Genomic DNA, 19636 nt, shown 5'->3' on the forward strand with positions numbered 1-19636 from the left:
CTTCCCAAGCGGCGCACTATCCAGTGCGCCACCGGGCCGGCCCTAGAGTTTAAGTTTTACAAGACAAAAAGAATTATTGAACTGGATGATGGTGATGATTGTACAACACTATAAATATATTTAATGCCACTGAACTGTACAGTTAAAAATTATTAATATGGTAAATTTTATATTATTTTACCACACTAAAAGTTTTTGAAAAAAAAAATTTTTTTTAAGTAAATATGTATTTTTCCTTTAACAAAAAAGACAAATGTTTTAAATTTGCTGACTACTTTTTTGGAGGGAGGGGTAGTAATGGCAAATCACTACGAGTAGTATGCTATAATCATATATTCTTAAGAAGTGTAAAGATATCTAATCTGTTCCTGACCAAGTAAAAGAGATATTTTAACAATAAATGAGAGAGTAACTACTTTTATTTAAGAAAAAGTACTGTTATTGAAAGGACGACAGGACCCGAGCTGACAGTTCACCAGAGAAGTTCCGCTCTATTCAGGGGAGAAGCGTACATTTATATAGAGCCGGGTTCCGGGAGAGGGTGGTTAGTACACGGGGTGGTAGCTGATTGGCTGGGGGCGGGTAATGATTTCTGATAGGCTGCACCTTGGCGCCGGCGAGATTGTTAGGACCCGGAAGAGAAAAGCGCCATGTTTTAGGGAGTGCCTCCTTTGGGGTCTTCTATGGGGCCTTACAGTTATAAAGAGAATATTTTTCAAAAATTGTATGACTGGAAATATTTACATAATTATGTAATATGGCTTCTGAAAGATCTAAATATGTCACCTATAAAAACCTCATGTGGACATGCTAAAAAATTTTAAAACAATTTTCTAACATGTGTGAGCCCATTTGTTGTAATTATAAAAATACCAAAACTTGATCAGTTTGCAAGTGGTGATTGTCATCAAAAAAACGCATATTTACTAGGTAAAGTTCAGTAAAATCTTTGCTTAATTAGTGAATAATACTGAGAAGGTAATAATTGTGATTTAGTAAACACAGCCTACACTTTAATTTTTTCATTTGGGAATTATGTATCTTTGTGAGGTATTTTTTTTTTAAGCAAGAAAATCATTAGAACAAAGTATCCAAATAAAATAAACTTAGTATCAGATATCCATATCATTGTAACATAAAATATTAATGATGATGCATATCTAAAATAATGATGAAGCATATTTAATTACACTACTCTCACTGTAAATAAGATTAATGAAGCCATTAAAGACCTAAAGAAATATATATTTCCCCAAAATTGATCTACAGATTCAATGACATTCTAATTAAAATCCCAAATAAGTATTTCATAAAATTCCTAAGTAGAACTCTAAAATTCGTTTAGAAAGTATAAAAGGCCAAGAATAACAAAGGCCGTTTTGGAAAGCTAAGAAGAAAGCTATAGTGAGTAAAACAATGTGGTACTAACACAAGATTTTACAAATGGAACAGAAAAGAGAATATACAGAAATGGACCACATACGTGGCAGCTTGGTGCATAAAAGAGATGCACTATAAATCAGTGGAGAAAGAATGAACTATTCAATAAATGGTGGTGGGGATATAACTGGTTATCTATGTTGAAAATGATGAAACTAAACCATGTTCATACCATACAAAAAAGTATAAAATACATGTTTAGAATTTTCAACAATTATAAAATAAGTATTTACATAATCACCACTCAAGCCAAGTAATAAAACAGTATAAGCACTCCAAGGACCGCATAGTTTCTTTTGTTTACAGATGAAAACACCTGCTGTATTTCAACCTCCATACGATTTGCATAATAATATCCTCAGATTTACCCTTTTCCTTGTCCTATCTCAAAGATTGATATATCTCGCATTTTGAAGATATTTTGGACAACGCCACGATAGTTCCCTCAGCACAGTTTAAATAAATTAATTATGACATTAACTACATTTTATTTCTAACCTGTGTACCTGGTTGAGGGGGGAGGGGAATAATGGATGTGCACTACTGTTTTCCATTTAAAGTACTTTAATACTGACAATGTTTTCCAATCCTCCATTACCAATCTTAATAGTCTTAGGGCATAATAATAAACTTCAGGAAAGATTAGCAAGTATCAAAAGCAAATAGATATATTCAATTAACTAACGGGAAACAAACTACTTTATTTGAGATATTGACATTTTTCCCAAGGTAATAAGACCGTTAATATTCATATTCCACTTAAAATACAGATGCCAAAGAAGAAAACATCACAACAAAAACCTTACTGTGTAGCCTTGACTAATTGAGATATTGACATTTTTCCCAAGGTAATAAGACCGTTAATATTCATATTCCAATTAAAATACAGATGCCAAAGAAGAAAACATCACAACAAAAACCTTACTGTGTAGCCTTGACTATGTCCCATGTGCTGTAATCATCAATATGAGTTTTGCGTCCAAGAGGTTCTCCATATCCATGGTTATAATGGCTTTGGGGTTTGATTTCCTGTTAAAGAGAAAAATCACACATAGGCAAGAATTTTTTTTAAAAAGGTTACAGAAAACATTTTAATATTTTATAGTAGTGTTTCTATGCTGTTTGAAGAATGCTCATTATTGAAATGTTTAAATTTTACCTTACTCCGAAATCTATATTCTTTAAAGAGAAGACATGTTCAAATAGATCTACCCCTTGTACACATTCTCAAAATAAAAAAAGCTGTAAAACTAGAACTTAGTGACAAATTTGTAACCAAAATTCATTTTTAGCTCCACAGAACTCTCCTACCTCCTTATCAAATCAACTCTTATTCTCTCAGACCAATTTTTCTATGTTTCTAGAATAACCCTTTACTCTAACACTCAACTTGAAAACTTTCACCATATGCACTGTATTATTTCCCAAATAAACTCTAAAGTCCTAAAGAAAGGAACCCATTGATATTATTCTTCTATTATTCTCAGATATTACCTTTTATTAAATTCCTTCTTGCTGAAGGCTTGTTAATCATCTAACATAAGGTGAATAAGAAACAATGGAGCAGCTCTGGTAAAATATAAATACACTTAAATAGTTCTAAAAATGCAGATATTCTTTTAAAAACGTTTTTATATAAAAATTTCATTAAATGACAGTTTCATAGAATATTACATCCAATTCAAGGCTTATACACCGTGTGCAATTTTCTATTTAAAATACAAAATTTGCTTTATAGTCAGCTGCCCCAATATAACACAGTACTAAGATACAATTATGTTTCTTTTATATGAAAATAGAAAAACTAACTATGTTCAGCTCTAATATCATTTGTTCAAATTGCTATGCTTCTGATATTTTTCACAAACACACATGTAAATATAAATAAAAGGATAAATCATAACAATATTTGGAAAAAGAGAAATCCTTAGAACAATTTATGCTCTCTTGTCTCTGATCACATCACCTACCACTGATATTAATACAAAGTTAAGGGCATTTTACTGAGAAAAAAGACTATTATCTTTAGCTTATTTTAGCCATTCAAATTGTGTGGGAAATTCCAAAACTAATTTGTTTGAGCCATAAACTTAGAAGACTATCAATGTGAATATTATCAATGAAGTGAATTAAGAAGTTTCATAAAAACAAATTCTGCTTATTAAATAGCTTTTCAAAAGGTAAATGCTTAATTCCTTACGAAAAAATTATAGTCAATATTAAAATACCACAGTAATAGCTCATATATTCACATTAGCATAAGAAAGGAAATAGACCAGCCAAGACTAGCAGAATATAATGCAGATAGTTTACTAAGTTGTTTTTTAATAGATTCTCAAACTCCATTAAAATAGAACTGGTTAAATCAGAACATTGGCAAGTGTAGTATTTTGAGTATATGTAACGTTCTACATAATGGATGAAGCAAACCAATACATAAGACTTCTGCATTTAATTTCTTTACACGTTTTCTATTTAATTTCTCCACTGAATTCCAGTTTTCAACTTCTCTGTGCTCTCTAATCAGCAGAGTTAAGCTCAGACAGGATAGAATAGGGACCCACCTCAGAGAGGCTGCTCATAAATATTCAGACTGGATCAGCAATCATCGAAAAATTGATCTGAGAGAATGAGTTGCCTCCTTGTCTGGCAGTTAGTGAAGCCATAACGAACTAACAATGGCTTAATCACCCGACCAATTAGCATGCTACACCTGGAACTCTGTGGGTTACAAAAACTGCCACATCTTCACTCTACAAGGAACAAAAGTGCAGACAACCACTATACAACCTTCCACCTGTAATAGGCCACTGTGCATGACCAAAAACATCAGAAACTCAGGGATGCATGACAGAAAGCTGATGCAATTTCACATCATCCTATTAGGCCTTAATTACCCTAAATCCTTCCCCATGGCCTAATATTCCTCCTCTTAGCAGAAAGAAACACCTCTGTCCCAAAACAGCATATAAATTCTCTCCCTAAAAATCCAGCACGTTCCTCCTTCACGGAGATGCCCGCACACTCTTCTGCATGGACTTTCACTTTATAAGAAAGTCCTATTGCTTGAATGTTCCTTCTTTGTCCCTCTTCCTTTCCTTTCACTGAGAGTATGCCTTGTTGCAAACTTCCCTAAGTCCCGTGAAAGGTTCTCCCTCTCAGTTTAACCAAGAACCTGGAACTGCCATCTCGTAACAAAGCAAAGAAAGACCTTCTCAGGCCAGTAACAGTTCCTTCTTTCTAAATTTTCTTTTCTGATTCTATTCTCTCCTACCACAGGTAAAATTATTTTTTAAACCTTCAATTTTGACTTCTATAAGGCTCTATGATACCTGAAAGAGAATAAAAACCTGGTCACAGCTTTCAGGTAGAACAAAATGATATATTCAACAAAACATGTATTGGGAGCCTGCTAAATACAAAACTCTCTACAATGCACTGGGACCGAGGACCAGGGCAGGGTGAGGCGATTACAGTTTAGAGAGTATCAAAAAAAAAGTTATCAAAATAAAAACCATTCTAATGGAATGTCTTTCAAAAATCAAAAACCACCAGGACCAGGGCAGGGTGAGGCGAGTACAGTTTAGAGAGTATCAAAAAAAAGTTATCAAAATAAAAACCATTCTAATGGAATGTCTTTCAAAAATCAAAAACCACTGCCAAAAAAAATCCATGATGAACCAAACATTTTAAATATAGCAGCATCAGTATCACTGATTTTTCCTTTTGCACTAGGCTCCACTATGGCTCAGAACAGCACTGCTAATGTATACAAAATACAGCCTCTTATCCTCAAAGACTGTACTATTCAAAATGGAAGGACAAAGTAGGGAAGAAAATTAAGTCAAAAATTACAAGCAAGAGCCTTCTTTTAATAAGTTAAAACATGACAACATAATGTCCAAAAAGTAACAATGTAACTTTAAAAATTATCTCAATTTGAAAATGTGCTATGGCAAACTGCTATTCTCTTTTACTAAGGACAAATACATTGCTTTTACATGCAAATATTGAATACTCGTAAAATAAAAAATAAATCTCTTTTTGAGGATTACTATCATAAGGCTTCCAATGTGACTTTAATTTTGTTTTCATCCCCAGAGACCTCATTTATTGTACAAAATGACTAAATTATGTTGTTTCTTTACAGTCCTTTTTGTCTCATTGACAATACCAAATGTGAGCTTCCAGTTGTTACTGGAAAACAGACTTTCTAAATTTAACCTATACAAGTATCTGTTTTGCCCTACATATAAGGTTGTTTTTACTTTTTTATTAAAAGATAACTGATTTTTAAAAAGACCATTACAGGGCCGACCCGTGGCTCACTCGGGACAGTGCGGTGCTGATAACACCAAGGCCCCGGGTTCGGATCCCATATAGGGATGGCCGGTTCGCTCACTGGCTGAGCGTGGTGCTGACAACACAAAGCCAAGGGTTAAGATCCCCTTACTGGTCATCTTTTAAAAAATAAAAAGACACCATTAAACACATCCTAGAGTGATTCTAGAACAGTGGTGTCACTCCTAATAAAAGTAGAAGAAAGGATGTTAAAGCAAATCTCCAACTTGCTTTATTACCAAACACATTTTCTAATACAAAACTTGTTATTTTTCTCACTTTTAAACAGACTCGATACTATTCCATGTCTAGGTCTAGCACCTTGTCAATATGACAAATGACAACATTCCATCAAGATCACTACCACTATCACCAGGCATAACAGTAATAATTTTAAAACTTTAAAACACAAAATGTTTTAAAACGTGCTCATACAAATAAGTACATCTTATAAATGTACAGATGATAATAACTTTTAAAAAGTTAAAAAATCTGATATTAGATATCAGGTACACTTTAAATACAAAAATATTTAATAAATTAGACTATTTAAAATTCTGTAATTTTTCCTTGATATTAATGAGAACCAAGAAGCAATTTAATTGCTATCTCCACCAAGAAAAGTAATACTAATTTAAAAATACATATGTAGGTCATTGTAAGTTTTAAGAATGCAGTAATTTCATTAGAAGCAGCTTGGTGTAATAGGAAAACTCCTTGACTGAGAGGCTTGTGAATTTAAAGTCTGCCACTCTTTAATATAGGCTACACCTAGCAAGTCAATTAACTACTGTAGGATTCAGGTCCTTCATCTGTAAAAAGCAAAGGATGAATAAGATAAGCACAGAATTACTCTGAGGTGTCTCAAAGACCAGCAGCAGGTAAAAGTGAAAGAATTCAAAGGTTTCAAGCCCTACTTATTATTCATTCCCTTCTTAAACAATGCACTTTATTATTCATGTTTTTAGATACTGGTTGTTAAAGGGAAAAATTTAAAGAAACAAATTAAATTTAGCAGTTTATTTGAGCAAGTAACAATTCATGAATTGGACAACACTCAGAATCAGAGAGAACTCAGTTGTGAGAGCTCAGCTTAACGGTATAAGCAGAGGGCTTTTATAGGCTCAACTCAGCAGCAAAGCAAAGAAATGACTTGACTTGCTACAGCTAAGGCATTTGCCTTATTTGGGTATGATCACGTGGAAAGTCCCAAGTTTGAGGTTAATTGGCAGCTTCTAATAGGTAAAGTCTCTAGTTAGACATTAGTTGGCAGTTTTTTGATTGGTAAGTTTAAGTGTCATTATACTGTTTCATTGAATTGGGTGGTGGAAAGTCCCAAGTTTGAGGTTAATTGGCAGCTTCTAATAGGTAAAGTCTCTAGTTAGACGTTAGTTGGCAGTTTTTTGATTGGTAAGTTTAAGTGTCATTATACTGTTTCATTGAATTGGGTTTCAGTTTGCTTATGCAGGAACCCAAGGCATTTGGAGCCATATCAGCCTAATGGTCTCCCAATTAAATCTACGTGTGAACTAGCTAACTTTTAAAAATGCTAGACCTATTGTGGTATAATAAGAAGTATATCTGATCTTTGTCTCCTGTTTCAGGCACATGGCTCATAAATCCCTTGGAATTTCCTGAGTGATAGTAAGGTCTTTTGTTAGTTATAAGAGGTACCTTTAGATCACACCAGAGCTTATGCTAATTAAGTTATCTGGGGTAGGGCCCCTAGATAACCTCAGAATGGACAAGTGATCAGAGGGTTTGGAATTTTCAGCCCCACTTAGCACTATAAAAACCCCTGAACAATGAGATTTGATGAGCTTCCAGGATGGTGAATACATTGAGGTGCTGAGAGGGTGGTGTGCCCAGATAGGGCACAGAAGCTCCGCACCCCCGCCCCCATACTTTGCCCTATGCATTTCTTCCATCTGGCTGTTCCTGAGTTGTATCATTTATAATAAACCAGTAAACATAAGTAAAGTGTTTCCCTTTGTTCTGTGAGCCATTCTTGCAAATGATCAAACCCAAGGAGGAAGTCATGGAAACCTTCGATCTACAGGAGATCAGTCATAAACATTGGAGGCCCAACTTGTGATAGGACTCTGAAGCAGGGGCAGTCTTGTGAAACTGAGCCTTTAACCTGTGGGTCTGTGCTAATCCCAGGCAGTTAGTGTCAAAACTAAACTGAATCATTGAGAGGGGGCGGGGAATAGCACTGAATAAAGAATCTGTGGCCCAGTGCTTATAAGTTTATTACCAACCAAATACACATGTTTCATAGGTGCTATATCAGAAAAGGTTCACCAAGAATCTGCTCTCTGACAGGGTGTATCTGAAAGAACAAACATTCAAGTATTCTAAGTTCAGGAATGTTCTGAAGGAAGGGTAACGAAAGGGACTTGCCCTACCAGCAATTACAATATATTAGAAAGCAAACTAATGTAAAAATAGGGGTATTGCTGTATGAAGCACTCAGGACAATGGAATAGAGCCTGGAAAATAAAAATCAGAATCAGAAAGGAAAGACTTTCTGATTTTTTTCCCATTTATACTATTCAATAAATAGTAGAAATGGACAATTGGCTAGCTGTTTGGGGGAAAAAATTCAGCAGCCTTCAACATGATAGGGTGAAGTGCTTGACGGAAAAATGCCAACAAATATAACCAAGGATAAAGCTTCTTTAATGGCAGGTGATACTGAAATATGTCTGAAAATAATGGGCCACTCTACACGGAATGGCTTCCCAGGTTGCCCATGCTCCCCATGAAAAGATACAGATGCCTATGACACCACTGCCATGGAGAGAGAGAAGCATGCAGCCTCCTGTTCTTGGGAAGCCTTTGTGACCCCTGGACTTCCCCTAGCTATTCTGGAGACTCTGGCTATGTGCCAGGTGCTCACCAGGTCTAAGTAACTAGTTCAAAATGGCTCCAGGACGGTCCTGAATGTTACTGCAAGACAAGGTACATTTAAGATTAATTTCCCAGACTTTCCTGAAATATGAATATCCATTGGCAGGACCAGGTCTGCCTACGGGCTCTTCTTATAGATTCCCACCTCATTCCTATATCAGAATAACATCCAGTACAACCAAAGAGTTAATATAAAGAATAATGACAATAATACTCTAATGTAAAAAAGGCTGAGAAAAACATGAATAACACATTTGAAAAATGGGCAAAAGATATGAAGATAATTCAAAGAGGGCAAAATACAACAGCAAATACATGTTGGAAAAGATTCTGTAATTCTCAATAATTAAATGCATTTTGACCACCCCCCCCCAAAAGAAACCAATTCAACAAAATTCTAGGGCATATACTTATTACCTACAAGGATAAATAAAACCCTTCACCCCAAATGAAGTTTGTAAAATTAAAGCATTTTGTTACAGCTGTAAGAACAGGCAAAAAAAAAAAATTAGGCAAGGAAGGAAAATCTGAGGTAGTAATGACACTAAATTCAAGGAATAGTATAAGGATTTTTAAAAAGAAATATTGTTTATAATAAAACGAAAGCATAAGCACAAAACACATATAACCATGAGAACAATGAATAGTCAAGAAAAACCAGTTGCCACCATAAAATTATAAAACAACTTTTTAAAAAGACGTAATTAGTTAACAGTGCCAGCAGATGGCACTATACTCAAAACAGAATCCTCTAGGAACTTATTCCCACCATCTGTAAGGGAAGAAAGAACAAAAAAAATGATTTGGTTAATTGGGAATACACGAGGGTACTTCATAAAGTTCACAGAAAGATTTGTATTATCTTTTAATTCTATTTGTCCATGAACTTTCTGAAGTTCCCTCATATAATGGAAAGATTTCAAATCAAGTTTTTCAGTCAATACCAGGTTCCTTACATAATATGTATTTTGCTGTGGTCCTAACTCCAGCTAATAATCTAATAAACAAGAGTCCAACTTGAGGCATAGATTTTCTTTATGCTGTAGTACCATCATTGCCTCAATCTAAACTATCAAATTAACCTTCTTGCTTCCAACAAGAAAGTCTCACATTATGACAATAAAGGAAATTTTTAGACTAAGGAAATATTCATCAACCTCTCTACCTTCTTTAAAAACTGGTTTTCTCTCTATTCCCTTCTAGCATTGATCCATATGTATACATTTGCTTGTAACAATATATATGTAAATCTGGCATACTTTTTTTTCTTTCCACAGACATTTGATGAACATTTAAGCGAATGCCTGTTTTTCCCCTTCTTACCTTTTTAAAAATAAACTTTATTTTTTAGAACAGTTTTAGATTTACAAAACCAACGTGAAGATAGTAGAGTTCACATATTCCCCACATCCAGTTTCCCCTATTACTAACATCTAATGGTAGTATAGTACACTTGTTAAAATTAATGAAACAATATTGATCATTATTAACTGAAGTCTACATTCAGATTTCCTTAGTTTTTATGTAATGTCCTTTGTCTGCTGCAGGATCCCATTATATTACATTTATTTGTCATGGCTCTCTAGGTTCCTCTTGGCTGTGGTACCTTCTCAGACTTTCCTTGGTTTTGATGAACTTGATGGTTTTGAGAATAAGTAGAATCAGGTATTTTTTGCAGAATGACCCTCAACTGGGATTTGTCTAATGTTTATCTCATTATTAGACTGGAGTTGTGAGTTTTGGCGAGGAAGTGTTGTTTCTAATTTGACTGTATTTTTGAAACTTTCTTTGAAAACACTGCTATACAATCTCTATTTGCCCACATGTTTACATATTTTTACGTAAAATTTTTTGTAACCATAGTATTCATATATTTTGTTCTTCCCCTTTACATCTTCTCTGCCATTACACATAGTTTTTATAAGTACTGCTTTTAACCACTGCATATAATAATATTTTGAAATGTACTAAAACATTTCCTAATCACTGAACATTTAGGTTACTCTTTCATATCCTAACTAAACTCAGATGTTATTTCTTAAGCATTCTTCTTCTGTCTTCTCTTACATTTTCTTCACCATTAGACTTTAAGCTATGACAGAGCAAGAACCCTCTCTTAATCATTTGCGTACGCCCAGTGCTTAGGACAGAGCCTGGCATAATACTGGTGCCCTTAAATGAAATGAAAGAATAAATAGATGGATTTTTCCTCACTCTGAAGAATACTTTCTTTAACTCATTTAACACTTATTCTTTTTAACTAGCGTAAACATCCTGCAGAGGGATTCTTAAAGGGTATGAAATTTTTATGGTTCTTGACACAGTATCCAAATTGCCCTGCAAAAGGATTATATTTATAACCCCACCAGCAATATATGATAACTATTTCTCCATTAACTCAGTCACAATGGGTGTTATTTTTAAATTCTCCCTGGAGTAAAACTTGCAATTTCAACTTTAAATATATTTTCCTATTCTATTTCACCTTTTGAGAATTCTCTATTCTTATCCTTTGGCCATTTTATTCTACTTGAGTCCTCGTTTGTTTAATATATTTGAATTAGATTTTTATGTACATACAAGATTAGATATTAACTTTTTTCATACTGGCCTAAAGATGTTTCATTTTCAGAAATGTTGATTTATGTTCAATATATTTCAGAGATAATATTCTTTATAGTCATACACATTAATCTTTTCCTTGGACTTTTTTAGTATTGATTTTTATATTTAAGTACTACTGTAATCATTAGTGCTACTCATCAAATATTTCCAATCCACTTCTCAGGCACATAGTAGAATCGCACACTCCTGGCCCTTTGAAAGGTAAGTTGTGTCCACATGACTGACTATATTTTTAACCAATGGAATATGAATAAAGGTGGCATGTTGCTTTCAGAGAACAGATTTAAGAGCCAGTATGCAATTCCCCACTCTCTCTTTCCTTCTGCCATGAAGACTGGTAATCTTCCTTTGTAGAGATACTCAATCATTCTGGATCCCAAAGTAGCCACTGTCCAACCCACAATACACGTAGAGCATGAACCACTAACACTCAAGCAACTAAAACTTAAGGGTCGCTACTGCAGAAAAACCTTGTTTATCCTAACTAACAGAATTCTGAGAGTTGTTTATTTTGGTAAGTAGTATGCAGATGGATCTACATAAGTCATTTTCATTATATTTTGGAGCTGGTTATAACAAATATATGGTATTATTACTAATGGTCACAGATTTAATATCTGGCTACAATGTTAAAATATCATCTCTGGTTTTAGATGATCTCTCTAAATAGTCTAAAAAAAACATAGTGGTTATAACAAATATATGGTATTATTACTAATGGTCACAGATTTAATATCTGGCCACAATGTTAAAATATCATCTCTGGTTTTAGATGATCTCTCTAAATAGTCTAAAAAAAACATAATCTAATCTTCAAATAAGTGTGTGTATTTTTTCATTTTAATGGCCTAAGGCATTGGCAGAAACATTAAATGCAATACTGGGAAAAAATAATAATTAGAATATATCTTTATTTCCCTGGATTTATTTCCCCATATTTTTCTCCATTTTTAATAGGCAATGTCTTTAGTGTTTCTCCATTACATATAAAGTTGTTAATTCATCCTTATTCAAATACATTACAGAGAATGAATAACACTGTATTTGGATAGAAATGCCCACCGGAGCACCACACATCCTAGAATTACAGAATACATCCAATTTCATATTTCATTTGCAATTAATTCTCAATTTTGTCCTCCAACCTCAGAATTCTGACTAGCATTCTTTTAATAATATCTGTTAGTTGGACTGATAATCTTTTGGTAGTCACCTTCCCTTCCCTTTGTCCCCCTCCTCCACCATAGGCCAATTGTTCTTACCAGCAGCCCAAACTCAAGTTGTGATATTATGAAATATATATTTGGTCTTCATCCCCACCTCCTGACATAATCCTAAAATCCTTAGAATCTCCAAAGTGGTAAGAGTCTATGTGTATGCTAATGATGGCCTGTAGCCCCTAAGTAGCTTCAGGATGGGGTATGGTCACAGAAAAGACCAAGGCAGGACTTTTAATCCCACCTGCCAAACTCGAGGGGAAAGGTACTGAAGGTTAAGTTGACCAGCAGTGGCCAATGATTTAATCAATCATGCCTATGTAATAAAGCCTCTATAAAAGCCCAAGAGGCCTAGGTTTGGAGATCTTCCAAAGAGCTGAACACATGGAGGTTCCAGAAGGGTAGTGTGCACCAGCAAGCACGGAAGCTCCACACCCCTTCTCCTGTAACTTACCCTATGCATCTCTTCATCTGTATCCTTTGTAACACCCTTTATAATAAACTGGTAAAGGTAAGTATGTGTTTCCCTGAGTTCTGTGAGCCACTCAAGTAAACTAATCGAACCCAAGGAGAGGGTTGCAGGAACCTTGATTTATAACTGTTGGTCAGAAGTTCCAGGGGTCTGGACTTGCAACTGGCATCTGAAGCAGGAGGCAGGAGCCTGAGCTCTCAACCTGTGGGATCTGACACTATCTCCAGGTAGATAGTGTTGGAACTGAATTGAATTAGAGGACACCCAGCTGGCGTCCACTGGGGAGAAATCCTCACACGTTTGGACACAGATGTCGGTCTTCTGTGTTGACTGTTGTTGAGTAAAACGTAAAGGGAAAAACACTACAGTGTGTGGGTGTGGGTGGGTGTGTTTCCCCCTCTCTCGCTTTTTCCAACACTGAAACACAAGTCCTGGCCATATTTCCAACTAGGTCCCAGAAAGCAGGATGGACACAAAATGATTCTGGAAAATGCTGAGGTAGTACCTTTTAAGCATTACAAGTTGTTTTACTTCGTTTTTTAAGAATGTATGAGTCAAGTGCACATGTACATTAAGTTAGATTTAATTACCAAAATGTAATTTGTTTAGCAAAGAAACATGGCTGAAAATCCTAAAAAGTCTTATAAACAAACTCTTAAAAGAAATGCAAAAATCCCATCTTCAATTGAGAATAAACAAAGGCATTTAGGCATCTAGTGTGATAGGCAATAAAGACCAATCAGGAGTTTTGAGCAAAGAAATAACAGGATTAGATATGCTATTTTGAAGGATCACCTAATGATTTTTTTCCTTCCCACCACATCCACAATTTATTCTTCCTTCCTGCCCTTTTCTCAAAAAGGCATGTCTAACTATCAAAATGTCCAAGCTAGAAAATTCGTTCAACCTTGACCCTTTATCCGCAAACCTCAGGTACAACTAATTACTCACCAAGTCTCACTATTTCTTTTCTCAAAATAAATCCATATCAGTCCCTTCCTCTGTATCCACCCCTATATTATCCTCTCAAATGGTCTGCCCATATGACTGCCCCTTCACTCCCTTATATAAAATCTTTAAAATAATACCTGTGGGGTAAAGGGAGAACATTTCAGCAATCATACAAAATCCTTCATGAACTGGTCCCAAATTGCTTTTTCTAGCTTTAGTATCCACCATTCCCTTCTACACATCCTACAAGTTTATATACACCAACAATTCCAATTTAAAAACCTCAGTGTCTCTGCCCATGTTGGTTATTCTGCCTAGAAGACACACCCATCAGGCTAGCAAACTCTTACAAATCCTTCAGTTAACAATTTGAATGTCACTATAACCTTACTTGTTTCACTCAGGCAATTAACTGCCCTATTACCTGTGTTCCCAATGCTATGCAAATTATTGTACAATAATTGTGTAATGGTATATTTGTTAGTTTACTACTGCTGCTATAATAAATTACCACAAACTTGGTGGCTTAAAATTAACACAAATTTATAATCATATAGTTCTGAAGGTAAGAAGTCCAAAATCACTATCACTGCACTAAAGTCAAGGTTTCAGCAGGGCCACACTCCCTCAAGAGGATCTAGGGGAGAATCTGTTCCTTGCCTCTTTGAGCTCTGGTGGCTGCTGGTATTTCTTGGCTGTGGCAACATCACTCCAATATTCAAGGGCAGCATCTTCAAATCTCTTTCTGTTGTTTTCACATTGCCTTCTCCTCTGTGTGCATGTCCAAATCTCCCTCTGCCTTTCTCTTATAAGGATACATGTGATTGCCTTTAGGGTACTGCAGCATTTAGAATATCTAGACATTCGAAATAATTTCCCCACCTTGAAATCCTTAAATTTAATCATCTCTGCAAAGACTTTTTTTTCTTATAAGGTAACATTTATAGGTTCCAGGGATTAGGACCTGATATCCTTCGGGGGCCATTATTCTGCATAACAATGGATGGGAATAAGATGGGGAAGGAAGGAGACAAAATCCACATTACATAGGTGGTACTGTCTGTAGTTTTCTTTCAGTTATCATGAAGAAGTCCAGCTCCTGGCCCTCTCTTGTGAGGTATTTTCAGAGTTCTGATATTTAGCCTGTGAGAACTGAAAAATACTCCTCTTTGACCAAACCTTAGTCAGGCTCCTCTGAGCTCTCTTCTTAACTAGGCCTCAACCAGGCTTCAACCTTGGCCCTTTTCCTTGTTGGGCACACATAGCCTAATTTAAGAAAGAAATTGTACTAAATCAGTTTAGAAAGAAGTCCCCACCCTAGACATCTGATCACCTTGACCTGCCTTCAGCAAGAATCCTGCTAAGTTCGTTTAGCAAGAATCCCCCACCCTTGACAATTTTCCATCTACTGACTCTCTCATTCTGCTTTTTGGCTATAAATCCCCACTTGTCCTTGCTGAACTTAGAATTTAGCCCAGTTCTATACTGAGGTCTCTTTTTCACTGTTGTAATAGTTTCTGAATGAAAACCGTGTTTTACCACAGCTATGGATGGGTTGAATATGTTCCCCAAAGGCTCATGTGTTAGAAACCTACTCACCAATGTGAGTGTTAAGAAGGGGGAAATCCTGCTATGGTATTTGAAAGGTGGGGCCTTTAAGAGATGATTAGATTCTGAGGACTGTACCCTTGTGATTGGATTGATCCATTCATAGAGTAATGGGCACAGTTCTGATGGCTTTATAGGAAGAACAAGTGAGTGGGTTAGCCATTCTCACCATGTGATAGCCTGCACTGCTATAGAGCTACCACCAAGAACAAGAAGATCCTCACCAGATGTGTTCCCTGGACTTTGGACTTTCCAGCTTCTGAAATTGTAAGTAATAAGTTTTATTTCTTTATAAGTTATTCAGTTTCTAGTATTCTGTTATAAGCAACAGAAACAGAAAATATAACCACTTTAATCACTGTCCAATTCTGGTTTTCCTTGACAGGATTTCCCTCTGTAACCTCCTCTAGTACAGAAGAGACATTCTCCAGATCACTTCTTAAAACTCCTTCTCAGTTCCTACTCCAGTGGTACAAACCTGAAAATGCTTCTGCTCAGCAGGCAACTCTCTCTAATTTCTTTCAAGATGGCTCTAGCCTGTCTTGCCTCTAAAGTGTTTGCTTGGACCAATGAAAACACCCTTGACTCAACATCACAAGAAACACAGTGGAAACTCTCTCTTCTGGTTCTTCCATTGCAAAGCTATTTTACATATCTCTTACCTTTATGCTTCTTCAGGAATGCAGCAGCAGTCTCTGGGCCTTCCAGAACTCCAGAGGACCCAAATAACACTCTTCCAAGAATTCTCTAATATTCCACTCAGGTAACACCCCAGGGAGGCCTACCATTTTTTGCAACCCAGCAGGTGTCTAGCTACAGAGCTGTTCTTCCTTCCTGAAAAGTCCTCCAGTCTCTCAGAGGAATTGTTTTCCACCTACCATATAAAGGGAGGGCAATACAAAGACTGCAGCACTCCCTTTTAGGTTAAAAACTCTTCAAATGATCCTTTCTCTTTATTTTGTATAGGCTGGATGTGATAGAGTTCCAGGATAAATCAGGGCCACTCCCCAGCAAATTCAACACCTCCGTTTATAATACAGGGATACTCTGTCACATACTGTCTTTAGCTTTGGGCTCCAGGAAAAATGCTGAGATGACAGGAAAAGTCCCTTTTTATATCCCGTTATGTACAAATATATTATACACTACTTACCCTTTCACACCTAATATTTTTCATCTAACATTATGTTTTTGAGATTTATTTGTGCTGATACATGTATCTTTAATTTATTCAATATAATAGCTAAATGGTATTTCATTACATGAATAAACTATATACATTCTCTACTAAGGGGGAGTTAGGTGGCTTCTACAAATGATATTGCAATGAACAAACTTATACAGAACTAATCTGTAAAAGTTTTTCTAGGGTAAGGACCTAGTAGTAGAACTCATGGATAAAAAGACTATCTTCAACTTCACTATCATTAAATCAATTTTCCAAGGTGGTAATACCAATTTACACTCTCAATAGCTGTGGAGTATACTACCATTTATAAAGCAAATGTATTTCACTGGGCCTAGTTTCCAAAGCCCTGTAGTTTCAGGTTTAACCTAACCTTTTAAAATTACATATAGAAATGTTAACTGTGCAAAAGACAGGAAATTTTCCCCAGGCTAAAGTCTCTGATATGGATATAGAATTGTAACACAGCAAAGTTGCCAGCTCAAGGACAGAAAAGTTACTTAATTGTTATGTAAACATACTAAGGAAATTGCTGTAGGGAAAGAAAATGTTTGCTAAGAACCAGCTTTTGTTGGTGGATTGCCTTAACCTTTGCAAATTGCATTATGGAATGTCACTTTGTTACTTCACTGATGTTATCAGCTTCTAATGTTAAACTATACTTAGCCATAACTCCACTTATGTTCCTTTTCTGTAACTTCCTGGTCTGGAGAATAAATAGGGGGAGAGAACCCAAGTTCGTAGTTAATTTCCCAAAGGAAGAATGACTCTCTTGAGGGTTCAGGGAAGTTAACCCCTTTGGGGTGTCTCACTGCTCAGAAGAAATGGGCTTTGAGTAATCCTTCGTGTTGCCGTCACCCAGGGGAGAGAGGTGACAAATCTGTGTGAGGACAAAGAGAGTGCAACAAATAGCAATGTATGTTCTTCTTTCATTATACAGTACTTAGATTTACCAAACTCCTTAATTTGGGGAGATTCAATGGGTACCAAATTTTATCTTGTTTTGATTTGTATTTCCCTGAAGCAAGTGAAGAAAGTTTATCAAGGAGAGATCAACTATATCAATGCTACTAATAAGTCAGAAAGCATAAGGACTGCAAGTTGACCACTGGATTTAGTGACACAGAGGTCACATTACTTTGACAAAGTAGGGACATATGCCAGACTGAAATTGGTTTAAGAAAGGATGGCAGGAAAAGAATTGTGGACAGCAAATACAGATAACTCTTTTCAGGAGTTTTGTTACAAAGAAGAGCAAAGAAATACAGCAGCAGCTGGAAGGGAAGTGGAATCAAATGAAAATATGTTTTTTAAATTTGATTTGGTTTTGCTTTTTTAGGATGGGAGAAATGATCACTAGTAGAAATGATCTAGTAGAGCTGAAAACTGATGATGTAGAAGTAAGAGTAAAAAATTGCTGGAGAGATGTCCTTAAGTGGGCATGAGGGACAGAAATTAGTGTAATCAAACATGCTCAGTACTTTTATACTGAAAACTACAAAACACTGATGAAAGAAATCAAAGATCTAAATAGACAGGCATACTATATTTATGGATTGGAAGACTCAACATGGAAAAGATGTCATTTCTCCCCAAACTGATATACATTTAATGCAATTCCTATCAAAATCTTGGGAAGATTTTTTTTTTTTTGGTAGATACAGACAATGTTATTTTAAAATTTATATGAAAAGGAAAAAAAAAAAAAAAACAACAAATAGCTAAATTAATTTTGAAAAAGATGAATAAGTGGGAAAAAGCAATCTATTCAATTTCAAGATCTATTGTACAGCCACAGTAATCAAGACTGGGTAGTACTGGCTGAGTGACAGACACATAGACCAATAAAACAGACAGAAAACTCAGAAATAAAAACAGAGCTATTCTCAACTGACTTTTTACAATGTAATAGCAATTCAATGGAGGAAATGGTGCTACAGCAGTTGGCCATTCACAGGCAATAAAAAATGAACCTCAATCTAATTTTCACACTATATACAAAAATTAACTCAAATTGATCATGACCTTAAACATTAGAAGTAAAATTATAAACTTCAAAAAAAAAAAAACCTTTGGGATCTAAGGATAGGCAAAGAGATCTCAGACTTGACACAAAAAGCATAACACATAAAAGGAAAAAGTGATAAACTGGATTTCATCAAAATTTAAAGCTTTTGCTCTGAGAAAGACCCTGTTATGTGGATGAAAAGATAAGCTACAATCTGGGAAAAAATAACTACAAACCACAACAAAGGACTAGTACCTAGGGTATATTAAAAAAAACTTGCAAAACTAAACAGTAAAATAATCAATGAGGAAATAGGCAAAAGACACTATTACGGGCTGAATTGTGTACCCCCTTATGTTGAAGTCCTAACCCCCAGTACCTCAGAATATAACTATTTGGAGCTAGGTCCTTTAAAGAGGTGATTAAGTTAAAATGAGGCCATTCGGGAGGATCCTAATCCAATCTGACTATTATTCTTATAAGAGGAGGAAATTTGGATACATATAGAGACCATGTGAGGATACAGTGAAAAGGCAGTTAATTGCAAACCAAGGAGAGAGACCCCAAAAGAAACCAAACCAGCTAATACCTTGATCTTGGACTTCTAGCCTCCAAAACTGTGGAGAAAAAAATTTTCCATTGTTTAAGCCATCCAGCCTCTGGTATTTTGTTATGGCGGCCCTAGCAAACTAATACAGACATGAATTGACACTTCACAAAAGAGGATTACAAATAGCAAATAAGTACATGAAAAGATATTTAACATCATTAGCCATTAGAGAAATGCAAGTTAATATAATGACTTATTATCACATACCTACTAGAGTGGACTCAAATAAAAAAAGTGTCATAAATTTAATATAGTTGCTGCCTCA

At 35.5% G+C, this 19636-nt stretch overlaps 1 protein-coding gene across 2 annotated transcripts in view; it reads right to left on the reverse strand.

The window, feature by feature from the left end:
• Positions 1–19636, reverse strand: part of ZDHHC17 (zinc finger, DHHC-type containing 17) — a 117830-nt gene that overhangs the window by 85138 nt on the left and 13056 nt on the right. For both annotated transcript variants that reach the window (XM_008586233.1, XM_008586234.1), the window contains exon 2: positions 2366–2469. In XM_008586233.1, the coding sequence (XP_008584455.1) occupies positions 2366–2469 (104 nt within the window). The remainder of the gene's footprint in view (positions 1–2365; positions 2470–19636) is intronic.

This window comes from Galeopterus variegatus, unplaced genomic scaffold, assembly GCF_000696425.1.
Source record: "Galeopterus variegatus unplaced genomic scaffold, G_variegatus-3.0.2 Scaffold3893, whole genome shotgun sequence".
In the NCBI taxonomy this organism is placed as follows: Eukaryota; Metazoa; Chordata; class Mammalia; order Dermoptera; family Cynocephalidae; genus Galeopterus; species Galeopterus variegatus.